The following is a 14,903-nucleotide window of genomic DNA, read 5'->3' as shown; positions in this document are numbered from 1 at the left end:
AGGAACATGACAAGATACCAAGATGATGCAACGGCATCCATGACGAGACGAGAAACTTGACAAAGTCCAGACGAGACAAGAAGCTGGGCGGAAGGACATTGGCACTGTCTCTCAGGGCGCCCTACTCAGGCCACCCGCGGGACTGAGTCGCGGACCACTTGTCCCACTGCGTGCCCTACACAGCCCGAGGAAGCTGGTCACGGACCATGCTGGGAGCGGGACAAGTGCAGGGAAGGATCCAGTCGAAACAGAACTCCAACGACGGAGCCAATGTCGTCCGAAGCTCCACCAATGGCTGGCAGGACATGACGGCTCAAGAGAACAGGACACCAGTCCACCTGTAGGCTAGTCCACGCTCGGGCACACATCATCCGAGGGACCCCCCGGCCTAACAGGTACCAGAAGGCTCAACAGCGCTGAAGATGAAGACATGGGATCAGGACATCAGGGAACCTGGAACATCAGGAACAGAAGACCAAGACGAGACAGCAGGACACCTGGACGGGGACCTCAGGCATGAACATGACTTGGCATGATGAGACGAAGCAACAAGAACTCCATGGAGAAGACAAGGAAGACCTGATGGAGCTCTGGCAGGCAGGAGCCTCCAGAGTGAAGCAACTCTGATGCAAGGCAAAGACAGACTGATGGAGCAGCCCTTTTATAGGGCTGGGCAGGAAGTCCACTCCCTATGTGGGGTCAGCCACACTTCCTGTGGCTGGCCCTTTAAATCCTGCAGAGAGGCGCGTGCCGGCACCTAAGGAGCAGGCAGAAGAACTGTGCAGGACCGCGGACAGCGGCCTGCACCGACGTACGGCGTGAGGGAAGCAGGGCTGAGCCTGGGCGCAGGCTCCGACGTCGGCAGCGGCTCCAGTCGCTGCAGGAGGCCCCGGGGGCGGCTCCAGCTGCCACTCGAGCCCAGGGATGCGGCCTTTGCACCACGAAGATGGAGCAAATGTCGGCGGCGTTCCTGGCCACGCAGCAGAGGGCAGAAGGCCCGCGACTCTGGGCCCGATGAAGGGAGACCCGATGGGCGGCCTCTGGGCCGCAGAGGAGCACAGAGTCCGCGGCTCTGGCCGCTTGGGAAGGCCGACGGCGGCGTCCTGCTGCGTCGGCTGAAAAAAGGCAGCATGGTGAGTGAGCCTGCTTGCGGGGAAACCCGCGGGCAGCGCGTTCATAACACACGATGCTGGGTTCCAGATTAGGCATTGCACCCAGAAAAAGGATCTTCAAATCACAGTGAAATACCTTTCCAGTGTGCAGCAGGAATCAAAAAAGCAAATAGAATGTTATGTATTATATTGAGAATGGAATGAAAAATTTAAAAAAATTATATAATGTCTCCGAATCTATCTATGGTGTATAATTGCACCTTGAGAACTGTTTTCAGTTCTGGTAGTTCCATCTCAAAAAAGATCTAGCGGAATCAGAAAATATACATAGAAGGGCAACCAAAATGATAAAAGATATGGAGCAGCACCACTGAAGAAAGACTATACATGTAGGGCTCTTCAGACTAGAGAAGAGATAGCTGAGAGGAGATATGATAGAGAATGAGATGGAATGAGTAGACACGGAATAGTTATTTACCCTTTCAAATAGGACTAGGGAAAACTCCATGAAGTTAACAGGTAGGACATTTAAAACAAATCAGAGAAAGTATTTTTTCACTCAGTGCAACAAATTCCAGAGTTTGTACAAAGGATGTGATGAAAGCAGTTAGCATAGCTCAGTTTAAAAAAGGTTTAGACAAGTTCTTGAAGGGCAAGTCTATAAACCCTTGTTAGCTATGTTTGTTTGGGAAGCCACTGATTATCCCTGTTTATGAGCAAGAAAGTTTGGATCTATTCAGTGGCGGATTGTAGGAAAATATCAGCTCAGGGGATTTTTTTCAAAACCAGTCCACAGGATATCTGACTGACTCTCTCGTGCACTTTCCCTGCAGTGCATATTTCCACAATTCTCAAAAGCAAGCCAAACTGATCTTTGAGAAGTACATTATGTGAGCCTGGCAGAACTGAGTCAAAAAATCTCCAATATAAATTTCACATTTCTCCTAAATAACTAAGTAGTAGAGCACCTTTGACTAGGGGTGAGCAGAGCTGCAGTCACCGTTCCACCCATGCAATAGGTTGGGGTCCCCACTAGTCTCATATTTATATATATATCCTAGTTTCCTGCTCTGGTGTAAAATATCTTGCCAATCAATCAGCTCTCAAACTAGTTGCAAATTAATGAGACAACCAGATTGCTAGCCAGGGTCAGAGACACATACACATACACAAAGTTTCTCAGACAGAAACACCTTCTTTGTAGTTGAAAGTGCATATATATATGTGTGTGTGTGTGTGTGTGTGTCTATTTGACCCAAAGACCACACATTCTTGCTCTCAATGTATGGGTATGACTTTGCGTCATAGAGAGAGAGTGTGAGTGTGTGTCAGAAAGACACCCCCATACACACTTTGTCAGAGAGAAGACACCCACATATACATACACACTCACAGACACAAAGGGATAGATTTTTAAAGTTATGCGCGGGCGTAGATTTGTTCGCGCAACCCGGCGCGAACAAATCTACACCCAATTTTATAACATGCGTGCGCTGCCGCACGCATGTTATAAAATCCAGGGTCAGCGTGCGCAGGGGGGTGCACAATTGTGCAACCTGCACGCGCCGAGCCAAACAGCCTGCCTCCACGAGGCTGCTCCGAAATCGGAGAGGCCTCGGAGGGAACTTTTTTTCTGGCCACCACCACCTTCCCCTCCCCTCCCTTCCCTTCCCTTCCCCTCCCTTCCCCTACCTAACCCACCCCCCAGCCCTAACTAAATCCCCCCTACCTTTGTTATGAAAGTTACACCTGCCCGAGGCAGGCATAACTTGCGCGCGCTGCAGGCTCCCTGCCCCGGCACAGGCCTCTGTGCCGGAGCACTTGGCTCCACCCCCAGAATGCCATCATGCATCCGGTCCCGCCCATGGACTGCTGCCACACCCTGGACACGCCCCCGGCCCGCCCCTTATTTGAAGCCCCGGGACATACGCGCGTCCCGGGGCTTGCGTGCACGGGGGAGCTTGAGGCAGGTTTTCGGGGGTTACACGCGTACCCCTTTGAAAATCTGCCCCAAAATGTGTATGTGGCAGGGTCTCTCTGACACACACCTACGCTTTCTCTCAGAAATACACATTCCACTTTTGTTCTGCTGCTCATGTGCTCAAAGCCCCGATAGGCCAATCCGCTCCTGGATCTATTCTTTGGGATCCTGCTGAATACTTGTGGTCTAGATTGGCCACTAGTAGAGACAGGATGCTGGGCTTGCCAGATGTGTAGTCCGATCCAGTACAGCTTGAACAGTGCAGTAACTGAACTTGTAAAAAAGAGAAGCAGTAAACTTACTGGCACTGAACTAAACACATCTCATTTCACAGTGACTGGCAGTTGCAGGCAGGCTGAAGTTCTGGCAGAGAGAGATTGAAGCTGTTTGTTGTAATCACCAGCAGCCATTGTTTCCCAACCCTGCCATGGAGATCCACCTGACTTCTTGTTTTTGAGGATATCCATCACATATATGCATAAAGTATATCTGCATACTTGGGAGACCAAGTACCGAGATCCATCCATAATGAGCGTGTATAATTTGAAAACCAGACCAGTAAGATCTACCTCCAGGATTCGATTCAAAAGTACTGGAATAGCTTTTCCTGTCAGAATGAACCCATAGCTGAATCTGTCTGTACTGCTTTGATTTCTGTAATTATTTTGCCCTGGCAGTAATTCTGCATTCAGTAGATGTTCAACTACAATTTTGCACTGTATTTTCAGTGCACAGAAACTTTTAACAGGTATGCTGAAGATGCACTACTTTACTGTTATTTCTGTAGTACTACCCGACGTACACAGTGTTGTACTGATACTCAGACCAGACACTCCCTGCTCAGTGGAGCTTGTCACATAGTCCTGACCCAGAGGCCAGACAAAGAAGAGGTGTGAATTACAGAATTGAGGACAATTACTCCTTTGAGTAAATCTACAAAACATAGGTCACCTCTTCTGAAAAGGATTTATTTAAATTAAAAAAATAAAAAATAAACAGAACAGGCACTGGAGCTGGTAAATGTTGCTGGATGCCACTTTGCTGAGGCAAAGCCCTCATTTTCTACACCATGATTTTGAGTGACTGGGAAGGCCTGTTCAAAAGACCTTCTAAAAGTTAATTAACTGTTAGCACGTACAATGATTGAGTCATAAAGGAACCCTTACTAAAAGGAAGTGAAATGAAACAACTCTGCTAGTAATATTGAATGAAATGGGAAATGGAAATTGATTCTTTGCCTCCCCCACTTATCAGATGAGGCTTCTGGAAATTCCAGCCCTAATCATCCTTGGTGAGCACGTGGGCAACTCCCAGACCATGTGCTGCTTCTTATAAACAGAAGTCTCACTTGCACAGGGGCAGGCATTGGCAGGACGTGCAGCAGTAATGGAACAGGAAGCTAAAGCTTCAGCTGAAAATCCTCTCATCAAACTTGACCAATATTGTATTTCAGAAGACTATGGATTTGTTCTTCCACATCCGCAGGTAGGACAACAAAATATATGATGAAGTCCCGGGGGGGAATTCAGAGAATTAGATTCCTTAAATGATTGACATGCCCTCTACATCTTACCTCATTACAGCAAGTTCACATTTTCCTGCATTTTTTAAATACAATATGTGTAATATAGGTAAGAAAATAATTCATGCTGGCGGTGATGTCTTCCACTGTAAGAATATGTTTAACGTTCATATTACTGCTCAGTTACAACATAAATGTATACTTTTGTAAACTGTTATGATGGCTCTACCGAATAACGGTATATAAAACTCAGCAAATAAATAAATACATAAATAAGAGCACCACTACTTGCAGGTTTGCTTGCAATAATTTTAGACTCGCACGCGCACACACACGCACACAAGTGCGCTTATAGTGAGCATATGGGTAATATGGATTTCCTGAAGTTCCAGTGGCTTTCCGTAGTGTCCAAACTAATTTTAACAGTGAAGGAATAGTCTTCTTAGCAAATGAAATGACATAGGTTAGAATAAAGTAAACTCAACAGTGAGTGGCATGCTATTTGTTCATGGAAAATCAAATAAGATGAAGTCAGTGGATATATTGGGTTAGATAAATAATGAAAAATGTTGGATTAATGTCACAATTTGTATATACCATATCAAGCAGACGTTTGTGCTTGGTATACACTCTTAATTATAATTTATAAGATTTAATCATGCCATGCAAAAGTACTGTAAAGGCATAGGAATAGCCAGCATGATATTCACCGATGTCTCTGACACAGATTAGTAGAAACGTTCTCATCTTATCCTGAAGGAGTTTTAATGGAGAGTAGGAATTCACCCCAAAAGAGAAAAATCTACGTGGACAACATCTGCTATGTACAATATCTATGGCATGTTTTTGATATAAAACACATAAACACATCCTGAAATATGTTCCTAACACCTGCTACCACTTCCTGAAAGTGAATGATGTAAAGCGAGAGAAACAGTCAATACGGAAGATAATTTTGTAACACTGTGGGTTATTTACGTGGCAGTCCACATGAATAAGTCACATCAATTTTCAAAGGGAATTTACATGCATAAGTTTGCTTTGAAAATTATTTCTAAGTGCATGCACATGCACACTAACCTGCACAATGTTTACCTGCTCTTTGCAATGTGTAACTTGTGTATATGAATTTATCCGCAGACTTTTTAAAATCAGAATTATGCATACAAATCGAAACGCTGCCTCAAATTCATCCTCCCTCAGAATGCCTGTTTTTTTCTTTGTGCTCATATAAAATTGGATATATGCTTTTATATGCATGATGCAAGCAATTTTATTATGAACTATTTATGAACATCAACCTATGTGTAATGCCCTCTTTGGGGACCTCCCAGAATGCAGGGACATACTGGAGTCCCCAGGGCCACTCTTCTCCCAGCTCTCTCCTTTTGCACACCAACACAGTCCAATTACCCTGGGTGTTTTTTCTGGCGGGAAGGAGAATTTAACTTACAGAGCCCTAGGTTCAGGGGGGTGAGGACCCACATTCAGTCTCTCAGTTTCTCTTTGGTAACTCCCTCAGCTGTACTCACTGTTCAGATGTCCTTCCATCTCTGATTTGCTGCACACACTGGTGGGGTGTTCAATCAAAACTTAGTGCAACCAAAAATACTTGAAGTCCAATTAACAACAACAATGCTCCAATTTATCATCTCACAGAAATAAACAGTCCAAAGCTACCTCTTTTCTCAGTTCTGTTAGCTGAGTCAGTGTCCTTTAGGTGGCAGAAACTAGGCCAACCCCAACCCTCCAGATGTTAGAAGGTGGGGGCCCCAGTAGGGACATAGGATCTCCTTATTGCTCCTCTCTCTCCAGCTGGACATCTGGTGTAGGCAGGAACTGGTGACAAAAAAAGAAAAATCCTCCCAAAACACAAAACTCTCTGCAAAACTCCTTCTCTCTTCCCTTGTATTCTTTGTCAGGTAACTGCTGTCTCTCCTTAGCTGGGTGGCAGGGAATCACAGCACTCTATCCTGACCTCCCATAGGTAGAGCGGAAACCCTCTGGGGGCAGGACCAGGCTACCAAAAAAGCAAAAATCTCAGCAAAAAACAAAAAGCTTTCTCAAACCATCCTCTTTCTCTCTTCCAAAACAATCCCTTCCAGATCTGCCCAGATTTGGCCTGGGCAGAATCTCTTCCCCTGAATCAGGCTGTAGGACCAAATCAAAACCCCAACTCAAACTACCCCACTTCTCCTTGTGCAAAACCTGCTTTTATGGGGTACTGCTGACCAATCCAGATGAGCCTCTGTGGAAGTGTCTGCAGACTGCAATACCCTAGCCCAGTGGTTCTCAACAGGTGTCGGAACACACTAGTGTGTCACAAAGTCCCGGGAGGTGGGTCGCAGAGCCAGAAGAAGAATGATCTTTCCTCATCAGTCCGGGCAGGAGTTGGCTGACTTCTCTCCTATTGGGTATGACAGGAAGCTGCTCTTGCTTCCTTCTCTTCCTGGCCAGTGGGAGGTTGTTCCCTCTTCCTTCACCCAGATCAGAGTGCGATATCACCAGCTCCTGTTCATATGGGCCTGGCAGGACACCAACTTTATCTTCCTCTGCCTGGCCTGGCAGTGAGGCTGCTGATGCTCTCTTCACCCCATGGGGCTTGGATGTCAAAACAGGAGCATAAGGGAGAAAGGTGCATGCTCTGTAGATCCATTGCTGCTGCTTCCTTATCTTCATTCTCTCCTCAATGGTTCTTGCCCTTATCTGCTGCTAATAGAGAGAGGGGAGACTCGGATTGGATACGTCTTTTCTGTTGGCAGGTAGCCAGGAGTAAGGGGACATGTACTGGGCAGGAAGGTGTGGGTAGATAGGAGTTCAAGAGTCTGTTGGGCAGGAAGGCATGGGGAGAAAGGGAGTCAGGGTGGGGGAAAGGAGGTTAGGCTTGCTGGGCAGGAAGAGGTGGAGGAGGGAGGGGTTGGGGGCTACTAGGCAGGGAAGAGAGATGGAGGTATGGGGCGGCTGGGTTGGGGGAGAGGGGAGCAGGGGATGCTGAGCAGGAAGGGGAAGAAAAGAGGTGGTCAGGTATTCTGGGTAGGGAAGGACAAAAAGTTGAGCAGGGGAGAGAGGGAACACAGTGAAAGAGGATGTGGGGTGAGGAGTCGGGAACTTTGGACAGGGATGTGAAGGGATGATTGAGTAGTTGGGAGAAGTGAGGGGTGATGGGGGCATGGAGGGGAGTGACGGGGTACAAGGGCCATACTATGTCAGATTTGAGAATAGGCATTTCTTCTCTCTTTGAACTTTGCTTAGTGGAGGAGGAAATATATTTTTGTTTCTAATCTCCAGTTTTGCACTGCATGCAGACTTGGTTAAAAAAAGAAAAAAAAAGGCAGTGATGGGGCATTCTGGGATTGGGGCTGAACTTTAGCCAGTTAGCAGTAATGCGGTAGCACTATCCAGATAGATATCCAGGGGGGGCGCGGCTAAGTTCTTAAAAGATCTGGGGCACAGGCCCATAGGTCCTTCCACTGTCCCCCGTGTCTCCCCCACCCCAAGATTTTGTTAAATACATTAAGAATCACAGTGAACGCTTCCCTCCCAGGTGATCTTGAGCAACTGGGTCAGCGGGGGACCGGGAAGTGTGGCGACACATCTGCTTGTTCTTGGCGACACACCGGTTGAGAACCGCTGCTCTAGAAGACTGACTGAAATTTTACAAAGATTTTCTAAATGTTCAAATGTAGAATTAAGGATGAGAGTGTATGTCAAACCAGTAGGTGAATTATATTTAGTATTGATTATTCTCCTTTTCGACTGGGCAGTCACCTCCAGTTTGAACTCACCCTGGCCCATCTCAACATTACATCAATGGAAGGAGAGAAGCAAGCGATGAAAACGGAGGCACCTCCACTCACACTCACTGGCTATTCACCTCCTTTTATTCCCTGCTTACCCATTTTGCACCACTAACTGACCAATATAGCCTTGTCCAAAACGTTTTACAGACCATGCACCATTCTTGCCCTCCTTCTCCCCTCATAATGCCCTATAATTACGTTTAGTCCTCATTTTATTTTGGAAGGAGGAAAGACTAAATCAACCTTGCTACAGTTCAAACTTGGGACAGTTCTGTGGATGGCAGAACTGCCTCACTCCTTAAGCTAGCCAGTAGGTGTGACCATTATTTATTTATTTAATAATTTTTATATACTGACTTTTCTAGCGAGCATATCAAATCGGTTTACAGTAGTTATCAAATATTTTAAAATATTTGCATTTCCTAAGGAAGAAAGGAAATAGATACATAGTTTCATAAATGTAAGTAAATAAAATAGTAAGCTAAAAATATTAGGATAAATAGTCATAAAATTTAAATAGAGAGGCAGTATAGTAAGAGTAGAGATAATAAAAAATATATACATTAGCTTGGTATAAAATCAGTAGTTTGAAATCATTGTGTTAACAGCTCTTGGAAGGCTTGTTTAAAAAGCCAAGTTTTAATCCCCTTTTTAAATAATTTGGTGTCTGCCTCCAATCGTAATTCCTGTGGAATAGAGTTCCATAGTTGGGGTCCAGCAATAGAAATAGTTCTTTCTCTAACATTATTTAGATGTGCAATTTTGGGGGAAGGAATTGGCAACATCCCTGTTCTGGTTGATCTAGTAATTCTTGAGGGAATGTGGAAATGAAGTGATGAAGTTAGCCATTCAATTTTTTCATTGTAGAGGGTTTTATGAATTAGGGACAAGATTTTATGCTGGGCCCTGTATTTGACCGGAAGCCAGTGAAGTTCTTTTAATATTGGGGTAATATGTTCGGATCTTCTAGTTCCTGTCAAAAGTCTAGCTGCTGAGTTCTGCAGAAGTTGCAAAGGTCTTGTAATATTTGTGGGTAGGCCTAAAAATAGTGAATTGCAGTAGTCTAATCTTGATAGAACAAGTGCCTATAAAACAGTTCTAAAATCTTTTGGGAATAGGAGGGGTTTTAATATTTTGAGGATATTTAATTTAAAATAACCATTGCTTATGATTTTTTTAACGCAGGATTTCATTGAGAATTCACAATCTATGAGGATGCCTAGATCTCGTACCTCAAGGGAGATGGGGTCATTTTTGGCTGCTTCTTGAATTTCAAGCTCTTTTGTCTTGCTTAATTTAGGTGAGATGTATAGAATTTCAGTTTTATTAGTATTTAGGGAAAGATTCATTTATTTTAATACCTTTTCAATGGCGGATTGGTATATTTCCCAGAGCTTGTCGATAGATTTTTGGATCGGCATTAAAATCTGAATGTCATCAGCATAGACGAAATATGTTAGACTGAGGCCTGATAGAATTCTACATAATGGAAGCATATAAATATTAAAAAGGGTTGAGGATAGAGAAGATCCCTGAGGTACTCCATAGTTGAGATCGATTGGATGTGATTCATTATCAAGCAATTTTACTTTGAAGGTTCTATTTTTTAAGTAAGTGTTAAACCATTTCAGTGCGGAGTCTTTAATGCCTATTTCGTTTAGTCTATCAAGGAGGATTTCATAATTAACTGTATCAAAAGCTGCTGAAATATCTAGCATGATCAGGAAGTAAGTTTGGCTGTTATTGGCTCCTCTGAGCATAATATCTTGTAGTGAAGTTAAAAGGGTCTCAGTACTGAAATATTTTCTAATAGGGATGTGAATCGTTTTTGAACGATTAAAATTATCGTCAGATAATTTTAAAATCGTCCTAAATCGTTAGAGTGCACGATACAATACAAATGCCCCCGATTTATCGTCAGGGGCATTTGTATTGTATCATTAAATAGGGCACGGGAATTATTTGGGGGAGGGCAGGAAAAACCAGCACACCAAAACAACCCCTAAACCCACCCCGACCCTTTAAAACCAATTCCTTACCCTCCCCCACCCTCCTGAACCCCCCCAAAATGTTAAGTTACCTGGTGGTCCAGTGGGGGGGTCCCGGCGCGATCTCCCGCTCTCGGGCCATCGGCGCCATTTTGGCTGCCACTAATTAAAATGGCGCCGATGGCCCGATAAAAAAAACAACCCACCCGAGCCGACCCATCGCAAATTTTTTTTTTTAGGGAGGCCCGCGCCGCTAAAAAAAACCAACCTACCCGACCCTTTAAATCGACCCCCCCCGACCCCCCCAAAACCTTTTAAAGTTACCTGGTGGTCCAGGGGGGCCTCGGGGAGAGATCCAGGGGGGCCTCGGGGAGAGGAGAGATCCAGGGGGGCCTCGGGGAAAGATTTCCCGTTCCCAGGCATCAGCCCCTAGGGGCTGATGAGTAAAGATGGCCGGCACCATCTTTAAAGATGGCGCCGGCCATCCAGTGCTCCTACCATGTGACAGGGGCCGGCCAATGGCACGGATACCCTGTCACATGGTAAGGGCAAAGGGGCATCGGCACCATTTTTTTTTTTTAGAACAGCTGATGCCTGGGAACGGGAAATCTTTCCTCGAGGCCCCCCTGGATCTCTCCTCTCCCCGAGGCCCCCCGAGGCCCCCCTGGACCACCAGGTAACTTTAAAAGGTTTTGGGGGGGTCGATTTAAAGGGTCGGGTGGGTTTTTTTTTTTTAGCGGCGCGGGCCTCCCTAAAAAAAAATTAGCGATGTGAATTGGAATCGGAAACAATTCCAATTCACATATCTTAACGATCAGATTTCCCCCCCCCCCCCAGCCGAATCTGATCGTTAAGACGATCTGGCACACGATTCACATCTCTATTTTCTAAATCCATGTTGTGCCGGAATCAGGGTACTGAGCTTTTCAAGATAATCTGTTGGTTGTTAATTACTTTCTCAAGAATTTTTGATATACAAGGTAAATTAGAAATGGGTCTTAGGTTTGAAAGATCATATGAATTGGATTCCAAAGAATCCCTCCCTGAGACTAAAGATGCTATGAGCGCCAGCTATGGCAGCAAGTATTTCAACCTAATTCATAACCAACCACGTCCAGAAAAAAATCCTTTACTGAAAACATTTAGTCTACAGCTGATTTATATATCTTTTTTGTTTTAGACACATTTGCCAAGTTATTATGATCCTTGGATGGAGATTGCTACCAGTCTCCCCCAGTTGATTGAGAATCATCAGCTTCGTTCCAAAGTCCAGAAGGTCTCTCCATTTTTACATTATTGATCCTCCTTATTTAAATCTAATATTAAACTGTCTGTATTCCTGCTAATACTCTGATTTATTAACTATAGATTATATACACACTTTCGGTTATGCCTGTCTTTGGCCTTTCCAGATGCCGCTGCTCAGCACGGGTGCCCTCAGAGACCACAAGGAGCAGCGACTGGCACACCTGGCCCTTGGGTTGATCACGATGGGATACGTGTGGCAGGAAGGAGATGAACAAGTTCTGAAGGTCCGCAGTGGTCCTCTACCCTTTCACTAGATAAGCCCCAGTTTTCTTCATCAGATAAAGGGGCTGATGAAATATCACGCATGGTAACTATGCGCTGAAATTCAGCATGTGGGAAAAAAATTAACTTCCGATGCAGTAAGAAAATGGTATGCTAATGCATCAGGAATTTAAAAAGCAGCAAACTCGAGTTAAAATGTGTACTTAATGTTTTGCATAGACTGTGCACATTTTATTTCAGGAGTTTACAGGGAGGGAGCAAGATCTGGTGCTGCAGGAAAAGGAGGCAGAGGAGCAGAGGAAAAGCTGCCGTCCCCTCCCTTTTATGCACAGAAAACGTGCGTTTTGTGTTTTCTGCACATAAAACATGGCTTACGCACACCACAAGTGTCAGCACTGAAAACATTTTTGGTGTGCATAAATCATATTTTATGCACAGAAATCATGTACAAAGCATGTTTTCTGTGCATAAATCCTGACTACAGGTACGGGACCAGAACTCCACTTTCTGCCTATAGACTAACATTAGCCCTGGAAACTTTACTCCACCTCTAACTAGGAGTTACGTTTCCAGCACTAGGAATCATGAATTAAGCCAGTTCACCTCTCTGCATCAGGGGCTAATAACTGATGCCATCATTCACGTGGAATTTTCATGCGAGGGTGCTAGGCAATACCGCAGTTTTACATGCACAATTCTGGGCACTAAATTCCTTGCCGCTTCGTAGGTAAAGTTTGTGCGCAAAAAAACGTGGGCACAACTGCGAGTTAAACTGCCTGTTCTGCCAAGCACACCTTATTACATCAGCCCCAGAAATGGGAAATCCCAGGTCAACTCTCTCCACTCTCACACACATCAGTGGAGTCTTCTGTGCCTGCCATAGTCTTCTCAGACCAGGCCAGATGTAGGCATTGGCAATTGCCTAGGTCACCAAATTCTAAAGGCACCAAATCCCCAGGCAAAAGAGGAATGCAAGTGTGCCAAGAAGGAGCCTCTTCTAGCAATGCACTGCTAAGCGCTCTGGGACTTTGTGGGGGTGAAGGGGTCAGGACTTCCCCTACTTCCCCATTGCCAAGGTTGCCCACCCTCGGTGCCTATGAGTGCAAAACTCTTAAATCCAGCCCTGTCTCAAATTATCCAAAATCTATTCATTCTTATTCTTATTCTTATTCTTTTTTACTATTGAAAGAAAGTTCCCTTGGACTGCCGTCCTTGAATCTATAAGAGGGTACTGTGCACCTTCTCCCAGTCTATCTGGTTATTTTTACTGGCTTTCTCTTCCTCAAACTGCTCGTAGAAGGATGGACTTTTGCAAAAGAGGCGCTTAACTAAACTGCTGCTGTTGGTAAATAAAAGAGGAAAAATTGGTCCTGCCTTTCAGGTTTGAGAGCTCTGCTGTCAGTGGGCAGCAGTAACCATGGTCATTCCAGCTCGGTCTGTGCCCCTGGTCCTGGGTTCCACCACTGCCAAAAAGAAATAAATGAACTTTTCAGAACAGTTACTGAGACGTTTCTGCTCCTGCAGCCTAATTAATGACTAGAATCGTGTGTTTATATATCTCTAGCTCTGCTACACATTTCTAGAACATTTTTACAGTTCTTTTTTTTTTTACTGTAATTAACTCCTTCCAGAATTTTCATTGTGTTGTGCATTCTTCTCCCTTTTGTGTTTTCTTGGCATGCAGTAAATTTAAATCAGGGTTACAAGCTAACAGCAGTTCCATCTTATGAAGTGCTAATTCAGCCCTGACTTTCAGACTCCCATTCCATTGAAGTTATGGGATAGTAAATAAAAATCCAATTTTTTTTTCAGAGGTTCCTCTTGCCTCCCCCAATTGAATTGATAATCATTCTTTGTTTAAACTAGGTCCTTCCAGAAGCACTTGCTGTTCCTTTCTGCAAAGTATCTGAGGTCCTAGATTTGCCTCCTGTTTTGGTCTATGCAGACTGTGTTTTAGCAAATTGGAAGATGAAAGATCCATCTGGGTATGTAGAATCCAACAGCACTGAATAGAATATAGTGCAATATACATTCCCTGTATGTACCCATATCAGACCAGACTCCTGGGTTTTGTACCCCTACCAGCGGATGGAGACATAAAGTTTCATTGAAACTGGTATACAAGTAAGTGTGCCACCTGCAGTCCCTCAGTATTTTTCTGTCTCCAGCAGATGGTGCAAAACCTGTAGTATGAAAAAAAAAAAAAAAGGATTTCTAGGAAGATCTGATTGTGGGATTCCTCCCAGGGAATTGTCAGTTCTTGGTAGGGCTATCCTCCCTGGTTGAGGCGGGCGAGCAGGAGGTTGGCGACCCTTTAGCTCTGTCCAAGAATCCGTGGGGCAGACATCTGGTGGTCCAGATCCCTCAGCCCACATGAGAAAGCCTGATGTCCTGCTAATGGCCCTCTTCTCAAGCATTGGATGGAGCAAGAAAGTACCCAGGGGATTTAAACTTTGAAATTTTCCTTAATTCCTAGGTTTTCTTCCGGGAAGCTTGTTTTTGTTGTTAAAGTTTTTGATTAAATGCTCCAGGTTCGATCAGATTCCTCTTCAGTATGTCAGGCTAGGCCTTCCTCGGAGCTCCTTCGGTTTGCTCGCCAATGGTGGTTATCTTTGATTTGGCCACGCGAATCCCTCCAGTCCCTGGGGGGGCCGATGTTTCTCCACCTCATTTGTCCCCAGTTGGGGCTGCTGTTGAGGAGGATCGGGTGCATTTGGAGGGGAGAATTTCCCTCTGAACGTTGGCTCCATGGAGGGAGATGGCTCCCCTGAATGTGACTCCTGAAGACTCCCATCCTTTTTCTTCAGATTTTGTGCTTTTGATACATCAGTCCTTTTTAGCCAAGAAAGCATCAGGGGGTGTAGTAGGTCACAGCCTCCTATTGCAAGGGGTCCTAGTTTGCACTCTAAGTCAGTTCCTCCCAAGCATAAGCGCATGGATGGGGTCTGGCACATTTTAGGCCTACCCTCA

At 45.0% G+C, this 14,903-nt stretch overlaps 1 protein-coding gene across 1 annotated transcript in view; it reads left to right on the top strand.

Moving 5' to 3' along the window:
- The first annotated feature begins 4,479 nt into the window (after positions 1–4,479).
- Positions 4,480–14,903, top strand: part of IDO1 (indoleamine 2,3-dioxygenase 1) — a 36,138-nt gene continuing 25,714 nt past the window's right edge. The window contains exons 1-4 of the mRNA XM_029603273.1: positions 4,480–4,578; positions 11,584–11,679; positions 11,816–11,935; positions 13,800–13,918. Coding sequence (XP_029459133.1) covers positions 4,480–4,578; positions 11,584–11,679; positions 11,816–11,935; positions 13,800–13,918 — 434 coding nt within the window. The remainder of the gene's footprint in view (positions 4,579–11,583; positions 11,680–11,815; positions 11,936–13,799; positions 13,919–14,903) is intronic.

This window comes from Rhinatrema bivittatum, chromosome 5 (assembly GCF_901001135.1).
Source record: "Rhinatrema bivittatum chromosome 5, aRhiBiv1.1, whole genome shotgun sequence".
NCBI lineage: Eukaryota > Metazoa > Chordata > Amphibia > Gymnophiona > Rhinatrematidae > Rhinatrema > Rhinatrema bivittatum.
Note: the sequence above shows the minus strand (reverse complement) of the source record. Positions and strands in the feature narration are given on the sequence as shown.